Below are 18,271 nucleotides of genomic sequence, written 5' to 3'. Positions count from 1 at the left end.
TTGTGTAGAAGCATTTCAGGTGCGTCTCCTTACACTCAGCACCTCGTGGATCGAACCGAAGGACCTCACTGGCACACAGCCCCTCTGATTCTAGCGTACCATCCCTTAGGTCTTCACCGGCGTGCCTGGTTTTAGCCCCTTCCCCCTTCGACTCTAGTTTAAAGCCCTATCTATCAGCCCTGCCAACTCCTGACCCAAGATCCTTACCCCTCTCCGAGAGAGGCCCATCCCATCCGGTGCCATCAGGCCCGGTGTAGCATAGACCTTCCCGTGATCAAAGAACCCAAAGTTGTGCCGGTCACACCAGTCACGAAGCCACGAGTTTATGCGAACAGCGCACCTTTCAGCTTCCATCCCCCCTATCGGAAGGACAGAGGCAAACACAACCTGCGCGCCTGAACCTCTAAGTTGTCGCCCCAAATCCCTAAAGTCTCTTTTGATCGCCTTTGGACTCCTCTTTGCTACTTCATCGCTACCAGCCTGAAAGACCAATAGCGGGTAGTAGTCAGTGGGCCGTACCAGGTGCTTGACCTTCTTGGCAATGTCCCTGACCCTGGCCCCAGGGAGGCAGCAGACCTCCCTACGGGTAGGGTCAGGCCGACAAATAGGGCCCTCTGTTCCCCTAAGGACAGAGTCACCCACAACAATCACCCTTCTTTCGTTCTTGGTGGAGGCAGTCCTGATGTGTGGAGTTGACCTCCTCACCCTAGGAGTCCTCCTGGGGACACTTTCTACCTCTTCCTCAGTCTCTGTTGATCTCTCATTCTCCAGGGCCTCAAACCTGTTTTGTAAGGGCACCTGGGAAGGTGGGGTCGGAAGAGGAGGGCATCGCCTGCGATGTCGAGCAGGGACCTGTTTCCATTTCTCCTCAGCTCCCAATTAGATGAAGACTTATTTTTAATTTAAAAGAAATCAGACATACTTGCTATAAATATTAGTTAGATTGCAGCACATATAGAATACAATTTTCTTCTTACTACATGATTTATTTTTTAAGACTTAGTTCAGTGAAGAAAACATACTTCACAGGGTTTTCAAGATTCAATGGCTATAATATTTTGATAAGGCACGTTTAAATTGCATTTAGAAATGGAAGTTCTCCACTTGTCTAGGAATCAACGAAGTGATGCTATTCCATACAGAATATTCTCTCTGCAGCTATTCCAACCTTTGAACCATTGCAGTAATATATACTAATTTAATGGTGATTAAATTTCAAAAGGAAAATAATTGTTCCATGCTACGTTTCTCTCAGTGGCATTTATACTAGCCTCATTTATAGATTTTTCATTATATAAAACCAGGATATAAGGGAAACCCAAAGCTGTGACTCCACTGAACAGAATGTGCTTGCTCTCCCATTGCTGCTGGCTCTGAAGAGCTAAGAAATTGAAAGAAGGGGAAATGGGAGAAAACATGACCTCTGGGTAAAAGTATCTGATTCAAAGGTTGCTAAAAGTCAGTGGGTGTCTGTTGATTTCACTGAGTTTTCGAGATTTATTTCTACAGAGTAAAAAACATGTCACATTTGTATTGTCCAGAGTGTAACTGAAGTGACTAAATTTATTGATTTTAAAGTGTCTTTTCAAACATCAAATGAAAATAGACTTGAGTTGAAGTACTACTCTAACTCTTGGTTATATTTTCTATTTATTAAGAAAGTCTTATCCAAGAGGTAAGTAAAAATGCTCAGAACTGAGAAATCTTTTCAATGATACATTAGCATATTAGTTCTGTTATTCCATATTCCTCAGAGGCCTCATTTTCAAAAAGAGAAATATGTCAACACAGAAATAAACTGAGAACAGTTCATGGGCATGGTACACCTGTGACTTCACCTTGTAGACACTCTTTCTATTATTCTAATAAATACAGACAAAACTTGCATCAACCATTTGAGTTAAAAGGGATTTGACAGCCTAAATTTGCTTAGCAAGCATATCCAGCAGCTCCTTCTCCATGCCTTGGCTGCTCAATTCATCTAAACTGTAGTATCTATGAACAATCTTTTCATCTGTCACAACAACTACTCGAAGCCCATGTGTATCTTCTCCCAGCTGACATCCTATTGCTGATGTAACCACCATTTCCAGGCCTCTGTAGGACCCTCCAGCATTCCTATGGTAATGTCCAGAAAATACAGCCTTAATGCCTGTTAAAAAAAAAAAAAAGAAAAAAAAAGAAAAAAAGAACAAAAGAACATATATTTAGTTAGCATTTACAGTTCATATATATGTTCATCCTAAAAGATACTGCTGAGGTTTACACTGCTAGTGGGGTTGTAGAGAAAATTCTATGGTAACTACAGGTGTTCTTCAGTCCTTAATAGTTCATAAAGCATAAAATTAATAGGAAACCATTTACCTGAACTTGCATTTAAAACAAATAATTAGTAAACAGCAATAAATAACTGTAATTGTAATAAAGAATAAATAATTATTAAAAGGAATGATGTTATGCTCCACTGGCTTTGTTAGGGTTACTGGAGTTAGTTACACTTGCTGCAAGGTGTTTGTCATCTTGCTAATCCTTTGGCTAGAAAGAAGGAACACTCTAGAGGAAGCAGATTAAAAGTAGAAAAAAAAAATCAGTAATTAATAACTGCCTAAAAAATGATGCTACTGAAACATGAGCTGAAAGCTAAGGACTGTGTAGCTATATTTGACAATTAACATGCAAAAAAATCACTAAGGATAATTTAAACCTATTTACCTAAGGCTGGTGACCTTAAAAAAAGTCAAGACAAACAAGAAAAGTGGATAAAAAGATAATTTGTAATCTATTCTAGACAATATTTAGGGTTTATAGCAGATGGAATAAATCCAGACACATGAAAGAAACCTAATATGCAGAAGAGGTTGTGAGTTATAATAACACAGAGAAGAAAGATGAGAGCACCCAAAAAAGATAAGGTTGATGATCTGCAAGAGTCAGGAATGGCAATGACATGAATTAACATTTACCTAGTACAGGGTACAAACAAAGCAGGTTTATTGTAATTTCCTCTGTATCTTTGATGATTTAAAGCTTTATTTATTTATTTGTTTTTATAAGCTATTTATATTTTACATTGTACTGGGATAAAAATCATTCTGTTAGGAGCTTGAAAGAAAGAGATACTTTTGATCTGAGGAAGGAGACAACAATATGCTGCACTGAACGTTTCTGGGTAGGTAGCATGCAAATATCATCCAAGATTGGTCAGGGGTAAAGAAAAGCTAAATGACAAGCAGCAGCAGGTACAAGGAACAAGCATACTTTATTTTTAAGGCCTTATAGTGTACTTTGAAATCCTTGGCTGAATCATTCTAACTGATTTTAAAAAGTCCAACCACCACACCATTGTGTTCTCTCAGAACACAGTAATTCAACAAAAAAATAATTAGGTTTACATACATGTATGCTATCTGATTTTGACCATCTTCCAAAGGTGACCCACCCATATGTCAGCTCTGCTTTTCTGCCATGCTTCTCAGTAGCCATGGAATTTTTGCAGAATTTTTGAAACAATTTCAAATTAGATGGAACTGTCATCCTCATCTCCAAAATGGAACTTTTCTTTCTTCTGTCTTGGAAAAACAAAATCTGGTAGAATCTGTGTTCACTGCTCTGAATGGCCTTTCTGATTGTCTTTTCAGGTTAAAGTCCTGATACCAGATAGATTATTTTTCCCTCTCCATTTCAAGATTTATAAATTTTAATCAAATCACTTTATTGCTATGCAATAATGAAACCTTGATTAGGCTCATGAGTCACAAAAGTTGGAAAAAAAACACATATTTTAGTGCTAATTACTTATCTTTCACATCAAAGTTTGTAAAACCATTAATAACAAAGCTGAGATTCTAGGTTCTTCACAAGAAAGACAGTGATACCACAGACAAACATTTCCCTTCCAGGTTAAGCCAGCATCCTTTAGCATTTAGCTACTGCTGGATACACAGCTGAGCATCATACACCACATTTTTAAGCAAAAAAATCATTGTTCAGCTTTCTTGCTAATGTAAGATGGTACATATTTTATTTTGATAGGAACAAAGGTCTGTAAGTAAGCACTGCATCAGCTGCTAACAGGCTTCTGAAAAGATTTCTGAAATTCTTTTAAGAATATTTATATTATTCTATTTTCCAGGATGATGCAAAAGGCGACTAAGTTGCATGCTAATTTAGATATGATATCTGAAAATCCTAGTATTGATACCTGTGACAGATGGGGCAATATGATTTTTTTTTTTCTTTACAATCACATTTTTTTTTCTCTGCAATCATGTCATTTACATGTGAAATGAAAATGTGAGCTAAGTATAAATAGCAAATTTTACAAACAGGTTTTGGGATTATCTTTTGGTATGCTCAGTCTAAGATCCTTGGATTTCAGAATGCACAACTTCCTGAAGCTGTGTTTAATGCTATTTTATACTAGTCTGAAAGAGAAAAATTACTAGACTGGATAGCTGAAAATACTAGGAATTTTGTTGTTTGTCATCAAGTATGAAACATATAAATTAATATTTAAAACTGTTGCAGGAAGCATTTAGATCTATTGATTTATGATACTACTAATGACAACTGAAAAAAATTTCAAAAGTGCCTGGATGATTTAGATGTAATTTCCCTATTGAAACACAAGAGGTTGTGTAATCCTTAATCGTAATGACACTTCCATGGTTTTTCATAAAGCACCTGGAAATATATTGTTAATACTGAGTGACTCAAGAAACACATGTAAGTATTCCCTGACAACTCTGATTAAACAGCAAGCACCTTATCAGGATAACCGATTATTTTATGAAATTTAATCTTTCAAAGACTAAATACCAAAGTATCAAAGACTAAAGCAAGGAAAAAAGGAAAAGAGGCTGTGTGTAGCTGGTCTTGCTGCAGAGGACCTTGTCATCACCTGCGTTGCACCACCTCCTGCAGTTTCTGAGCATGACATGGGAAATTCCAGCTTTTCAGAGAGCCAGAGTAATACAGTGAATAATTTAGTTATTTCATCCAGTAAGTCCATGCTGAGGTTGACAAGACTACCTCTCCAAGTAAGATCTGTTACTTGTTCCATGTGGCTTTCTAGAAAATACATGCCATAGTCCATGAGACTTCCTTCTAAATCTGGTTATGCATTGCTTGTTTTCAATAGTTGGACAGTAAATGTGACCAAAGATTAATCCAGACTCAATTTTGGCAGAGAGCTGCCTGATGGCAGCTAGCACTGCTCCACCTGCCAGCCTTACACAGAAAAGCCAGAAAGAAGGGTACATCTGAGATCGTTGTTTAAAAACGCTTGTGAGTTTTGAAGATGTAATCAAATGCCCTTATACCTGCATGTCAAGCACCAAAAGATCACTGTGTCTAAGAAGGAAACTATTACCCGAAGATAATAATGAGATATCTTTGTGTTTAAACTGTGTTACAAATGGTAAAACTTTCACTATATAAAAAAGCTGAAGGATGTCAAAGAAGTTGAAAAAAATTGAAATCTCTGCTGCAAAGGCAGAGAAATGAATTGTTTAAGCTTATGCTGTTGCATTCTTTGTATCTCTAGCAAGACATAAGGGGCATTTAATGATCCCATGTACTGTACAGGTGAAAGCATTATTTTTGTAATTATAAAACACTGAGCAGAACCTACAGTGATGTGCAGGGATGGACACCAAGATTCATTTGTTATTGTTTCATATATTCCAGCAATCTGCCATTCCATGCTTCCCACAAAAGGTAAGACACACTCAGTGCTATTCAAGCGGTAGGCCAGCAAATGGGTCATTTGTGTTACTATAACCGTGGCATAACAAAAAATGCTAGCAACAACTGATTTTTGCCTTCAGACAGCAGATATTCTGGCAAAGACTAAATGCAATGCAAAGGCAAAGAGCTGTGCCTAGGAACACAACTATAGAAGATCCTCATCTCCCCAGCCAGAACACCCCGCACCCTTTCTCCTGCAGTAATTTAGACCTAATTCACCATGATTAAATGAAGAGGGAAGTAGGTGACCTCTCTTAACAAACTTGGTTTTATCTGTCCTTTTCTTTCATAGGAGATAGTCGATTTGATGACTGATGTAAAATATATAAAGTAGGCTCAACCTATAGTTAAAAATTAAGCAGCTTGGAAAGCAAAATATAAATTATTCTTCTGTGTGCCTGGTAAAAGCTACATGGGCTTTCATATTTCAAAATCCAAACCTTACCCAGATAGCAAATGACTCAAGATGGAAAACAGAATGAAGTAATTTTTACACTGAACAGTGGTATATGAAGGTTGTTGCCAGCTGGAACTTGTCTGTTCTCCTAGTTTAGTTCATTGGTACTGATTCTTTTCGCTCCATGTGACATACTCACCTAGCTGGTGTGAGAGTTACACTTGTAACTTGGGGAGCTTGCTCTGACTCAGCGGCAGGAACCTTGCAAAACAGTTTTGTCTTTTTTTTTTTTTTTTTTTTTCCCTTGGGAGAAATCCCATTAGAATACCTCAAAAGGTGATGGCGTGACATAACGGGCTCTTTGCAGATTCTGCGCTTTCTGTATTATTTGGATCTTTAGAATCATCATATGAAGATGTTTTAAAACCGATGCGATAGTCAGTTTGAGAGTGAGGAGTCATTTCTCAACTCCTCCATGTTGTAGCTTATTACAGTGGCTGCCTAACGTAACATACTTGAGCAATTCAGGCACAGAACACAGCATTTATTTCTCATAACACACACATAGCCCAGCCACAAGGCTACACTTGTTCCCCACTTTCCAGCCCCACCATTCCTTCCTGCAGTGACAGGCAGCACGTGGCCACTTAGAGCTGCTTAGGGCATGGCTGGGGATCTCCTTCCATTGCTTGCCAATAAACAGCAAAACTCAGCCTCATGGGACTTTAAGTATGACGTCCTTCTTGCTAAAGTGGGACCCGTCTTCCTTTGTGGCAATGCCCTTAAAAGAGCAAGCCCTGACCTGGGAGGAGTGGATGCTGAAGTAGATGGGGCTGCTTCCTGCATTGCTGCATCCTCTGAACAAGGCACTTGTGGGGTGGACAGAGGACACACTAGGCTTAGCAAAACCAGCCTGCTTTCATCTGAGAGCTGGCTGTAATGGGTCCATGTGTATAGCACCTTCCTGTCCTTACAGCACTCCACAAATAACCGAAGATCTCCAGCAATGCTCTGGCCTCCTCCCTCAGGCACACAATAAGCATGGACCTGGCTGGATCTTGGCCTTTACCTGCAGCGTTAAGCTGTGGCTCAGCCTTTGAGGACTGAACATTTAGGAACCAAGTGTTTGGCCTGCTTTCTTACTGCAGCAGCTAGATCCGTAAAATATCCTTACTCGCTTCTAGTAAGTGACAGTGCTACTATGGAAACAGGAATTTGTTTCAATGTTTTCCACTTTTTCTGCAGGTAAGCAAAACTGCTTTAGTCTGTGAATAAGTTAGGACAAAATAACAATCATAAAACCGTAGTGAGATGTAAGCCCCATGTGACACTCTGTAAGTGAAGCGTAAGTGCTTTTGTAAGGGAAATAAGTGCTCTCTTTTAACTGGAAGGATCATGTTCAGCTTCCCACCTTTCAGAGAATTTAACCTTTGGAACTGAAGAGGAACAGAAATCAAGACTGTGTCAGCACATACATAAACCAAACCCCAAACACATGGTTTCAGTGCGATTAGAAGGATAAGGATACAAAAGCAGTAAAGCAACCTTACTAAGGACAACCATAATCTCCCATTATCTGAGAACTCATGGGAAGATTTTTGAGGCACCCATCCTCGACCTTTTAGCCAAAAACAGCAGGCAGACACCAGGTAAGAAGATTGGCCCATGAATCATGCAGGTTTTTTTCTTCTAAGGCAAATATTGCAACTTCACCCCACTTATGTTTAACATCTGCTACCTGCCTACACACAAGAAGGTATTTTGGTACAGAACTGAAATAAGAGTGATTGATAAACAGTGCAAATATGATACCTCACAACAGAGGATGCAATTTAAAACCTTTTACCTCCTGTTGGCTCTGTGAGGCAGACTGTCTAAACAAGCTGGGTGTTTATGGATACAGTTCATTCAAATTCCCCATTTTAGCATACGTCTGTCATTCAGGGCCTAATTTTGCTGGATGGGTGTTCAGTGCTGAAATGTCCTTGTGGAACGAGCTGCTCAAGGATCAGCCTTTGCTAGAATTCAGCATCTGCCTTTGATACCTCCCAGTGAAAGTTGTGCCCAGACTTCAGGTATTCTTTATTTCCAGCGCTAGTATTAATTTTTGTTATTGTGGTATTACAATCTGTTACATCTTGAACAAAGAAACAAACAGGTCACTATTGTGTATTAATAGAAGTCTAACTGATGTTGTTTATTACTTCAGTAGTACTTTTTTGTTCACCCAACTGTCTTCCCTTCACTTTTGTTAGCATAAGAAGGAAATCTGAACCAGTCAATGCAATAAGACTAAGATGACAAGCAGGCAATTTACTTTGCTCTTGCTTTTGATCTTAAACATAAAAAGAATCTTAAGATGTATGCACTCAAATTTAATTTATTAATTTCAGATGTTTTTCTGAAGTAATACGGTCAAGTTGCTCGCGAGTCCCCTCACACACAAAACCCATTTTCTAATCCCTGTGAGAAAAGAGCAGTGTTTGTCCTGGCAGGCCTCCCTGTAATAACCTGCTTTAAGGCGTGTGCAGGTCAGTTAATGCAGTTCAGTAGATCCAGCTATGCACAAATGGGTGCAGTCCCCTCCCACTAAAAAGAAAACAAAACAAAAACAAGAGGTAGGTAGAACAGTAATTTTGTTTTTCATCCTTGACTTCTGAAATAAGCAGATGAGAAAAGCTTTGATATAAAAGCAATATGAAATACTCAAAAGCCACTGTGTAACTGAATTCCAAAGGATGGCACCCTCACAAGCATTCATTATTTCATTTTTAGGAAATATACAGTGATTTGAATTTAAATGTGACTGAAGGTTTTACAAGATCCATTAGCCAAAAGAACAGGATCCCTACAGCAAGACATTATTCACTCCTAATGGATTATTCATTAAAAGAAAAAAAAAAAAACAAAACAGATTAAGTTCAGAATAAAGTCAAAAACTGTGCAGATAGTTACTACTAAAAGAAAGAAAAAAGAAAAAAACAAACACAACAAAACAACAACAAACAAACCACACACTTAACTCTGTGATCATCACAGTCAGATACTACACTGCACGACACTACAGTGGTAACATCTCTACCACGGAAAAAAAGGCCTGAGCTGACACGTTCATTTTTGATCAGTACACGACTGGAAGCCAGCTACTCCAGATGGAAAACTCAGTGCAGGCCATCATGTTGTGCTTCATCTGTTTTAAAACCATGCCTTGGATCACAAAAGCATCTAAAAACAATGAGCTTCAGTCCTGCAAACCAAACATGAGTTTTCAGAGTCATCGATCTGAAAAAAATTAATGTCTTTGTTAAAAGAAAAAAAAGGTTTGAAGTACAGGAATTGATTATGATTTTTGTGAAGCAAAGATATCCTCCTCCTAGCATGCAATTTACTCTCATTTTCTGATCAAGCACAAAAAGTCCTTTTCAGTTCTGATCTGACAAAGCCGAATCTGAAAGACAAAAAGATTTGCTGTTTCCAAAGAACTGATCATAACCTTTCTTCCCCGTAGAATAATGCATTTGTACCGAAGAATGAAATACCTATTATGGCACAATTCTGCGAGTCCAACGCAGCCGATTTTGCATAAAATAATTTATATGACATAACAAACAAGCATCTTAAGGATTGTTCAGAGTCATCTGACTAGAGGGAAGTCTTACATGTGTTGATAAATCCTCATTGTCTTGGACATGACACAAGTTAATAAATACTTTATTTTTACGCTACTGTATTTACACCCTGCATTGTGTCACTTCACCCATTCCCTCAGGTTGTAAAGCTACATAGTGGATAAACTAAGGCAAGAGGTGAATGCCAGGGAAAGTAATTAATAGCTTATGTAACTGGGCATGCTGCTTTTGATGCTATCTGTATGGTCATTTGTATGCAGACTTGTGCTTTAAAGGACAAGTCACTTTGTACTTAGTTTTATACTCTGTGGTTTCTACTGCACACATTTCTCAACAGAAAATTCCAAAAGTTCCTCTGAAGATTTTTTTCTTCCCCCATTATTTCCAGTGTCTGCTTTCTAAAGCCAACACACCAAGTAAGCAGTCATTACAAGAGCTTCAGCAAGCTCTTGTTGATCTTTGTTCAAAGCTCTGGTAAGACTGACAACTATTATTGGCATTTCCCATTTTCTCTTTTTCTTGTAGTTCTCTCTTCAAGCTTTGTGAGCTAGAACAGCAGGTTGCATTACAAAGGGCTTTTCCTAAAGGGATGGTGTAATGGATACTGTTAAGCTGACTGATTGGCATGCTGGGGAAACATCCAAATGAGTATCTGAAATTTGCTTCGGTTGCTTCACGGAAAATATTGGTACAGAAAGGGATGACCTGGCCAACCAGGCCCAGGGATGACTTGATGCATACAGCTGTCAGGTCTTCACACAGTGCAGCAGCTCTGATTTGGAAGAGGTTATTCTTGATGACCATCATTTGAGTCCCCATATGACCTGAGCAGAATATTGTTCTGAAAGGAGTGGTGTCCTAACTGCTCCACCTAGTGATAGTAAAAAATTTTGGAAAACTTCAAAGAAAACTTTAGCTATGCCAACATCTTTAGCATGCTGTCGATTTTACTTCTGACAAGAATCAGATGAGAAAACAGTTCATTAAATGAAAAGAAACTGCACCCTGGATATCACACAGAAGGCAGTTGGTTAGCCCGAGAAGCTCAGGTTATTTTAAAGAATTTTAAAAGTACAGCATCTTCTTTCCACAAGTTATACTTTAGCACTCTGAGAAACCCTTCCAAACAACAGTTCTGCAGCACCAGGGAAAAGGGGTCAGCAAGATTTTGACATAACAGCACTGTAAGAGAACAAAGGCATTTAGCTGTGTGTCACGTGTAATTCCTATGAGAGTGATTACGTCCCGGTCACGACTTATTGTTAGGTTGCAGCCCCCAGACTTCCCTCCCTTCCTTGTTACTGCACTGCTCTTGTATTCTGCAGTGTAGAATAATGCAGTGACACAGAAGACTGGGCTTATTTTCAACTCCACGTGGGGCAAGGAGGAAAGGGGACCATGCCCCACCTCTTCCTAGAGGCCCAACAGACAACTTCATCTTTTTCAATCTCTCCTTTTACCAATCTTTCAGTTCAAGGAATACTTAAATCATAAAATGCCTCTACTTGAAAAGTGAAACGCTCACCATGACCTATTTTTGCTTTATTAAACAGACAGCAGATACATTCCTTAACATTATGCCAACGAACTTCAATGTATTTTTTTTTCTCAGCATTCTTTTATCATATTTTCTTAGACATACAGTGGTTGGTCTTCTCTCCTTCCCCATAAAGGCAGAAGTAAGGGGAAAGAGCACTACAGGACTACGTGACAATCGTGTTTGAAACCCAAGGTTTCACGTGTGAGTGAGAGGGTGGCCATGTCCCTCTCCCTGCAGGAGAAATCACCCTTAGGCAGCCAGGTACTTGTTGGTGCGGGGCCATTGGGGATAACGTGGCACCAGAGCCCAGCAGAGATGACAGTCAGCATGGACAGGACACACGTGCTTTCAAACATCCCAATTTAAAAATTAAACAAGTAAAATTCAGTGTCTCTTTGGAGGACCTCTCTGAAAGCTTGCACTGTTGGAAGTATTGTCACAAGCTTCAATTGTCTTCTCATGGAGCAGTATTTCAATAAAAATCACCTATTTTTACTGGCAAGATTTCCTGTACCAAGTCACAAATGTTGCCAAAAGTCTCTGGCTGCTGGTAGCCTGAGCTCTTACAGTGGTAGAGTTCAACGGCTTATAGGAATAAATGAAGTATAGCAGAACATTGCATGTAACACTGTTGATGAGATTTGATGTGATAGCATAGACTAGCATGACGTATGAAAGCTTGGGTAGCAAAGAGGGAAAAAATCTCAATGCAACACTATGATTTTGTAAGTACATCTGTTTTCCTAACTTCTTGAAAATTGGATGTTCGTTAGTTCAAGTTAATTCCAGAAATACAAATCAAGTCCCAGTCTCACAGGAAATCTAGATGCATTGATTGCAGAGGTCCAAATCAGCTAAAGCAGGATGGAAAATGATGCTCGTATTGCACATTTATCTTGAAATACTAAATATAATTTCATGAAGATACGTGCACCTAGAAAACAAATTTTCTCACACAACCTGGATACTGGGCTGGAGTTCAGACTTGAACTAGTTTGAATTCCAGAGGTGTCTGAATCTAATTTCTATAATTACACATACTTCCATGGCTTGCTTCCAAAAAATCCTGAATTCAGAAGAAGTTGTTTTCCAACTCTAGTTCCTAACATACAAAGACCATTTTGAAGCAGGTTTTCTGTGCCCAAAATGCAACTGGCCTACTCTCAGTTGGAAATCAAACTGCTCAACCCAGCACTATGGACAGTGTAAAAATATAGGAAGAAAATTACCAATATAAAAATAAACCAAAGAAAAGCAAGCAGATTTTCCAAATTAGGAAGAGAATGCCTGGAATAATCAGCATAGGCAATCAGTAGCATGCTTTATTTAGACTGAGCCTTCAATTAAATAAATGCTTTTCTCAGCAAAAGCAAATGAGACTGTAAGAGAATGAGAAGGCTAAATTAGTGGAATATGAATGACATAATAAATATGTAATGAGTACAGTACAGACCTTTCTTCTCCTCCCTTGCACTCTGTAAAGATTTCAGGAAAAAAAGTAGTTCTGACTGGGCAACAAAATTTATCGTGTGGTCCAGATTACCACCCTTTAAGTGCTGATTAATGAACAATTTTTTAAAATAACTCCAGACACGAACCAATGGTCACTGCATTTCATTTATGGATTTATGGCTCCCAGAACAGACTGCAGGTAAAGTTCAAAGCAAACAAGAGGAGGCATTTCTTCGCAGAGCACCAGCTGTGAAATGGGAAACTCCTTTCCACTGTGAAAGCCGAGAGTTTTGAAAAGTCAACTCAACAAATCCACAGAAGAACCCCTAAATAGCACCGTATTGATAAAACTAATATGATTAAGTAAGTCCCTAAAAGAAAAATTGTTGGAGATTGGAAGAATACTTGGAAGAAGTATCATTATGCACTTTGTTGTCCTGTGCTATAGGGTTTGCGAAAGAGCAGCAGAGGAGTGGGCAACAGGAACAATCATTCTGGTCTAGTTACTCTGCTGTTACATTAGCTATTAAGTTTAATGATTGAAACTAAGTTTAAAATAGAATTATGCTTGTTGAAAAATCGTAAGCTTCCCAGGCCAAACCTCTTGGCTCAAAAACTGAAGAAAGGGTATGTACTGGGAAAAACTGAACCTGTACATATTTGTCCCTGAAACTGCAGGGGCTAGACAGGAACAGCACTAGAACCAAAATGGAAGCAAACAGATGGAGAAGCAGTTCTGTAAAGAAACAACTGCACTCAGTGAAAAACCTGAATGTTATCAACACTCCTCGGTACCCTTTCAGAGTTGTCATGGGCAGGAGAACAAAATCAACTATTATCCAGGCACAGATAGATGCTACTGTAAGAGACTCAGGTTGTGTATATGTTCCCACGCACATCCATGTGTAGATATCTATCTTTTTTAAAAAGGCAATGTTTCTGGGCAAATACAATGATTTAAGTCACAAGGATAAATTGATCCTGAGCACCTTCCCTAGAGCATCAGGCACAAACTGGCTTTTTTTCCTTCCTTTCACTTGCAGCATACAGCAGCTTTTTACAGTGCTGAACAGTGTGGTCGGTTCAACAGTAATACCTGTTCTCAGAACAATTTTGCACTCCAAAATGATGTTCTTTCAGCTTCCCTACAAGAGCACACATTAACCATAGGCACTTTTTGCTGTACCTTTTTCCTCTCCCTGGGCAGGTGGTGTATATCATTTTTTCAAGACTTCAGTGCTACAAAGTGAATGATAATATTTAGTAGTCTTTGTAAACAAAATCTCTCTTGTGGAATTAAATTGATTTTTATCTCATTGCAATTTGAGAAGTGTTCACATCACCCCATCTGCCAAACAGGTGTTACAGAAGCAAACAAAGATGTGAAAGCATCAGTCACAGCAGTGCTCACAGGACTGTTCAGTGCTCAGGCAGTTCTCAGACCCTGCTGTCCAAAAAACACCGTCAGTTCCCTACAGTGGAACTCCAGTAAAAGGAAGTATTCCCACTGGTAGGTGTCAGGGAATACCTTAAATCAACCATCACCATTTGAATCAACCTTAAATAACCATTGTAGAATTATTCTGTGCAGACCTTATAAGCTATCCTACCTTCTTCATCAGAGGTATTGTGTAATTAGAATTACAACTCAGCAACACGAGCATCTTAATAAAAAAAATACCACACTGTTGCCTGTTGTTAGCAAACATGACCCTAGAAACATGCAGGAAAACTTACTTAAATGCACTTTATAGAATAAAAAAATCCAGAGCTTGATGCACCTGGTGAAATCTGTGGGTCTATGTAAGTGGGAGACAAGCTATTAGTCTGCAAACTCTATCTATGACAGAAGTAGTTTTTTATAGGACACCACTGAATGCAGCTATATAGAGAAGGACCTTAGTCACACTTGTTTTTCCTATATAACCAGAGGAGAGGCAGCAGGCACAGCCAGGGGGTGACTTCAGATCACCTAACGAGACTGCAGCTCTAAATAAGCCATTAGAGGTGCTCTCTGTAGAAGGTCACTCTGTGCTTCAGGTTTATCTCTGTGAATGCCTCTTGTGACCTTTCGGTGGAATTTATTTCTTGGTTTTGCTACATTTTCCATTTGAAAATGAAGCTTTCTCAAAGATCTGATACAAAGCCCAGATGATCCTGGCTTGCTGTGTGCTCTAAGGAGTGAAAAGAAGGTAACCAAACTACAGCCCAATGGAGAAAACAGATGTCAAAAATTTATGGAAGAACAAATGTTACCTAATCTCTCATTATGGATTACGCTAAATAATTGTATTTTGCAGCATCTCACTGCTGAATTTCAGAAAAAAAATTATGTCTCTGTGTATCTATGTGCTAGATAATATTCTTTTACTTGGGGAGCAGTCTTAAAAAACACCATTCTTACACATATACACAAAAGATATTGAAACTGGTTACCTGTACCATGAGCATATAATTTCAAGGTTGAAAGAGTTTGAGCTAAACACTGAAGCTGAGAGTATTTAAATCTAAATTATCTTAAATACTGACAAAGCAACACATAAGCAAGCACTGAGATTACTCACTTGGTGTATGGGCTTTGCCAAAATCAAGGTCTCAATGGCAGGAAGAAGAAAATATTACTCCCTTGTCAACTTTGATTACACAACAAAGAAAATAATGAAACATAACATATGTTGTCTGGTAAATTTTAGAAACAACAGCTTTCAGCACTCCATGCTTTAATTTTGTACTCAAATATATCTCAGCCGTAGATGTTCAGAGAGCTGCTTCTCCCTTTAATACCACTCTTCTGTCAAAACATTCTAAGAGGAGCAGGTAGGTATTACACTCTCTTAATGAGTGAAGGTGTTAGAAGTTACAGTATCTCCAGTCACAAATAAAATGACAAAAAGACATTTAATAAAGTTAGGTCGTTACTTTCTTCTGTATGTATGCTGTATGTATGAATTTAAGTGCTTTCTACCACATCTGAAAAACTGCTTTGAAGTCATCTTGAATTTAGAACTCTTCAATTAAAAAAGCCAGATGCTGCAGGGATTTTCCTTCTATTATTTTACATCTATTTATTATCTTGCAATTCTCTCTCAGATTCGTAAGTCTCTCACCTAGATACACCACCTGTATTCTTCACAGCACTCTGAACCACAAATTCTTTTATCAACTTTGTTGGTGAAGAAACCAGCTAGTAATTTAGGTTTTATCTGACAAAGGTCTTAAAGCTATTCAGACATCTGCTTAAATATTTCACTTCAGTATGGTCCTTATTGTGTTAAGTTTCCTAAGAAATTTCAGTGTGTTGTTGATGGTTCTCAGGATAAAAAGTCTTTAAAAGATTGTCCATAGCTCATCTTTTTCTGGTCACAGAAAAAGTCTGTAAAGCCTAATAAAATTATAATTGAATGAGATCTGTAAGACAAAGTATGCCTTCTATTGGATAAACTGCTTATTTAAAAACTAGTTTCTAATGTTTATCAAAGAAACATGTCATACAGGCCAGATTTTGGGCTGGACTACCACCTGGATTCCTTATTTTTTCCATTCAAAGCTACAAGCAAACCTATTTATATCATTGCTATAAAATTCTTAAAAGCTGAATATGTAATTCATGCAGCAGAGCAAACCTCACCACCAAGGATGTTAGCTCAGCTCATCCCCAGTACTCACACACTGGCTTTTTTTCCTGTACTTAGCTTCTGCACAGACAGGAGATGAACCTTACCAACTGGGGCTAAACATTACACAAACATGCTTTCAGAGACATATTCTCACTTAAAGGATAAACTATGTTCTCAACTGAGTTGACTTTCACTATCACTGAAATTGCTTTTTCATGGACAATGGTTGTTATAATGCATTTGAAGAAAAATTGGACTCAGAAGATTTCTTAGACGTGCAGCTTACAAGTATGGTTTAACTTTGCATAGTAGTAATACATATTTACAAGTACCAGATTTTCAATTTATAAATATTTATCATAAGGACATGATTTTATCTTTAATTAGCCCAACTGTTAAGGACACTTTTAATGTGAGAAATGTAATTCAGTACTTCGTACCAGATGTAGCCTCTACAGCTAGTCTTTTATCTCTGCTTGTAATGAGCGGATACTTAAACCAAAAGCATTCTGTAATATGTAAGTGGTCAGAAGGGAGTAACTACATAAGATTTGGGCTCAGGATTTAAAATAATCATTTTCTGAAGTTGCATACTTCACTCTGAAGAACCAGTGCAATACTCCCATCCATCCTTTAAGTATCACTTTATTTCCTATAAAAATCCATATGACTTTCTTGGTCTATGAAAGGACTGAAATCCTTAGATTTTTCTTCCTTTCCTCTCTCTAACCAGATGCATTATGGCTCCATGTTCGACACTATGAACATGAAAAGTATAAGCAAGAGAACTGGGATAGTTCCAGGTCTGATCCTGGGTTATCAACACCAGAAATACAATGCCCATCTACTAACCTTGCATTTCCAAAACCAACAAACCCTAGAACATGCACATTACATTGATTATACTGATTTTTTTTTTTTTTTTTGCAATTACACAATAATGCTTCAGAGTGGTTGGAAACACTGCAAAACAGCATCATGCCAGGATGCAAAGGGAGAGATAGAGAATGAGAAAACAAAAGGAAGGATGGGCTGGTGTCAGGCCAGGGTTAGGAGAATAGTGGGAGACTCATTATGAAGGCAGCCTTGCCTTTTCCAGAATAAAAAGCTGTACCATACTTCTCAATTATGTGTTATAAGCGGTTAACCTTCTTAAACAGCAAGTCATAAAACAAAAGAAACCCCAACAAATGCAAAGTAAGTTGGGGTTTCATTGTCAATATGCTGTGTTTTAATTCTCCATTAATATATGAAGTGAACTGGGAGGAACCAATTTTTTGTCTTGCCATGCTGACTGCCTCTTTGTAATCTACTGATAACATTCTGTGGTCTTACAAAGACCGTTCTTCAAAGGAATAATAAAATGGAAGCCAAATGCACCCGTTACTAAGGAAACTCTGAGCCAACTTTTGACGCAGCTCATTTTTCCCAGCACTCCAAGTAACACTGAGCTGCTGCTCTCTGTATTCATTTAATTAGAACGTTTAATTATTGGATTGCAAATGTTACTTATTGCCTCAATGTTGTCTAAAACAGCAAGGAAAAGATCAATGTATTAACATATTCATGAAGGAATCAAACAACAGGCCATTTGGGGAGGATTTTTGAGTGGGAGCAAGGGGCACAGTGGGAAATGATGGAGGGAAGGAACACATGGGATGTTCGCGCAAAGAAGTTCAGATTATTTTTTTTTTTGCGGGAGTTGTCTCGTATTCTTGGCTTCCCATTCACTCTTCCCTCTCCCTTGAAGCCTGCGTGAGTTGTCTGAAAAAAGTTTTGACTTTTGATTAACCCCCTGGATACTCATTAGGAGAAATAGTCTGAAATATCCCCATAAGAAGCATGATAACAATAGTAAATGTTACAATGATAATATTTTGCATAATTT

The 18,271-nt window shown here is 38.4% G+C and overlaps 1 protein-coding gene across 2 annotated transcripts in view; it reads right to left on the bottom strand.

The window, feature by feature from the left end:
* Positions 1-1,543: 1,543 nt before the first annotated feature.
* The window catches only part of CPPED1 (calcineurin like phosphoesterase domain containing 1), a 49,121-nt gene continuing 32,393 nt past the window's right edge, over positions 1,544-18,271 (bottom strand). For both annotated transcript variants that reach the window (XM_027469475.3, XM_038186910.2), the window contains one exon: positions 1,544-2,152. In XM_027469475.3, coding sequence (XP_027325276.1) covers positions 1,920-2,152 — 233 coding nt within the window. In that variant the 3' untranslated portion in view covers positions 1,544-1,919. The remainder of the gene's footprint in view (positions 2,153-18,271) is intronic.

This window comes from Anas platyrhynchos, chromosome 15, assembly GCF_047663525.1.
Source record: "Anas platyrhynchos isolate ZD024472 breed Pekin duck chromosome 15, IASCAAS_PekinDuck_T2T, whole genome shotgun sequence".
Taxonomy (NCBI): Eukaryota; Metazoa; Chordata; class Aves; order Anseriformes; family Anatidae; genus Anas; species Anas platyrhynchos.
The sequence above is the reverse complement of the archived record's forward strand: the minus strand, read 5'-3'. Positions and strand labels throughout refer to the sequence as shown.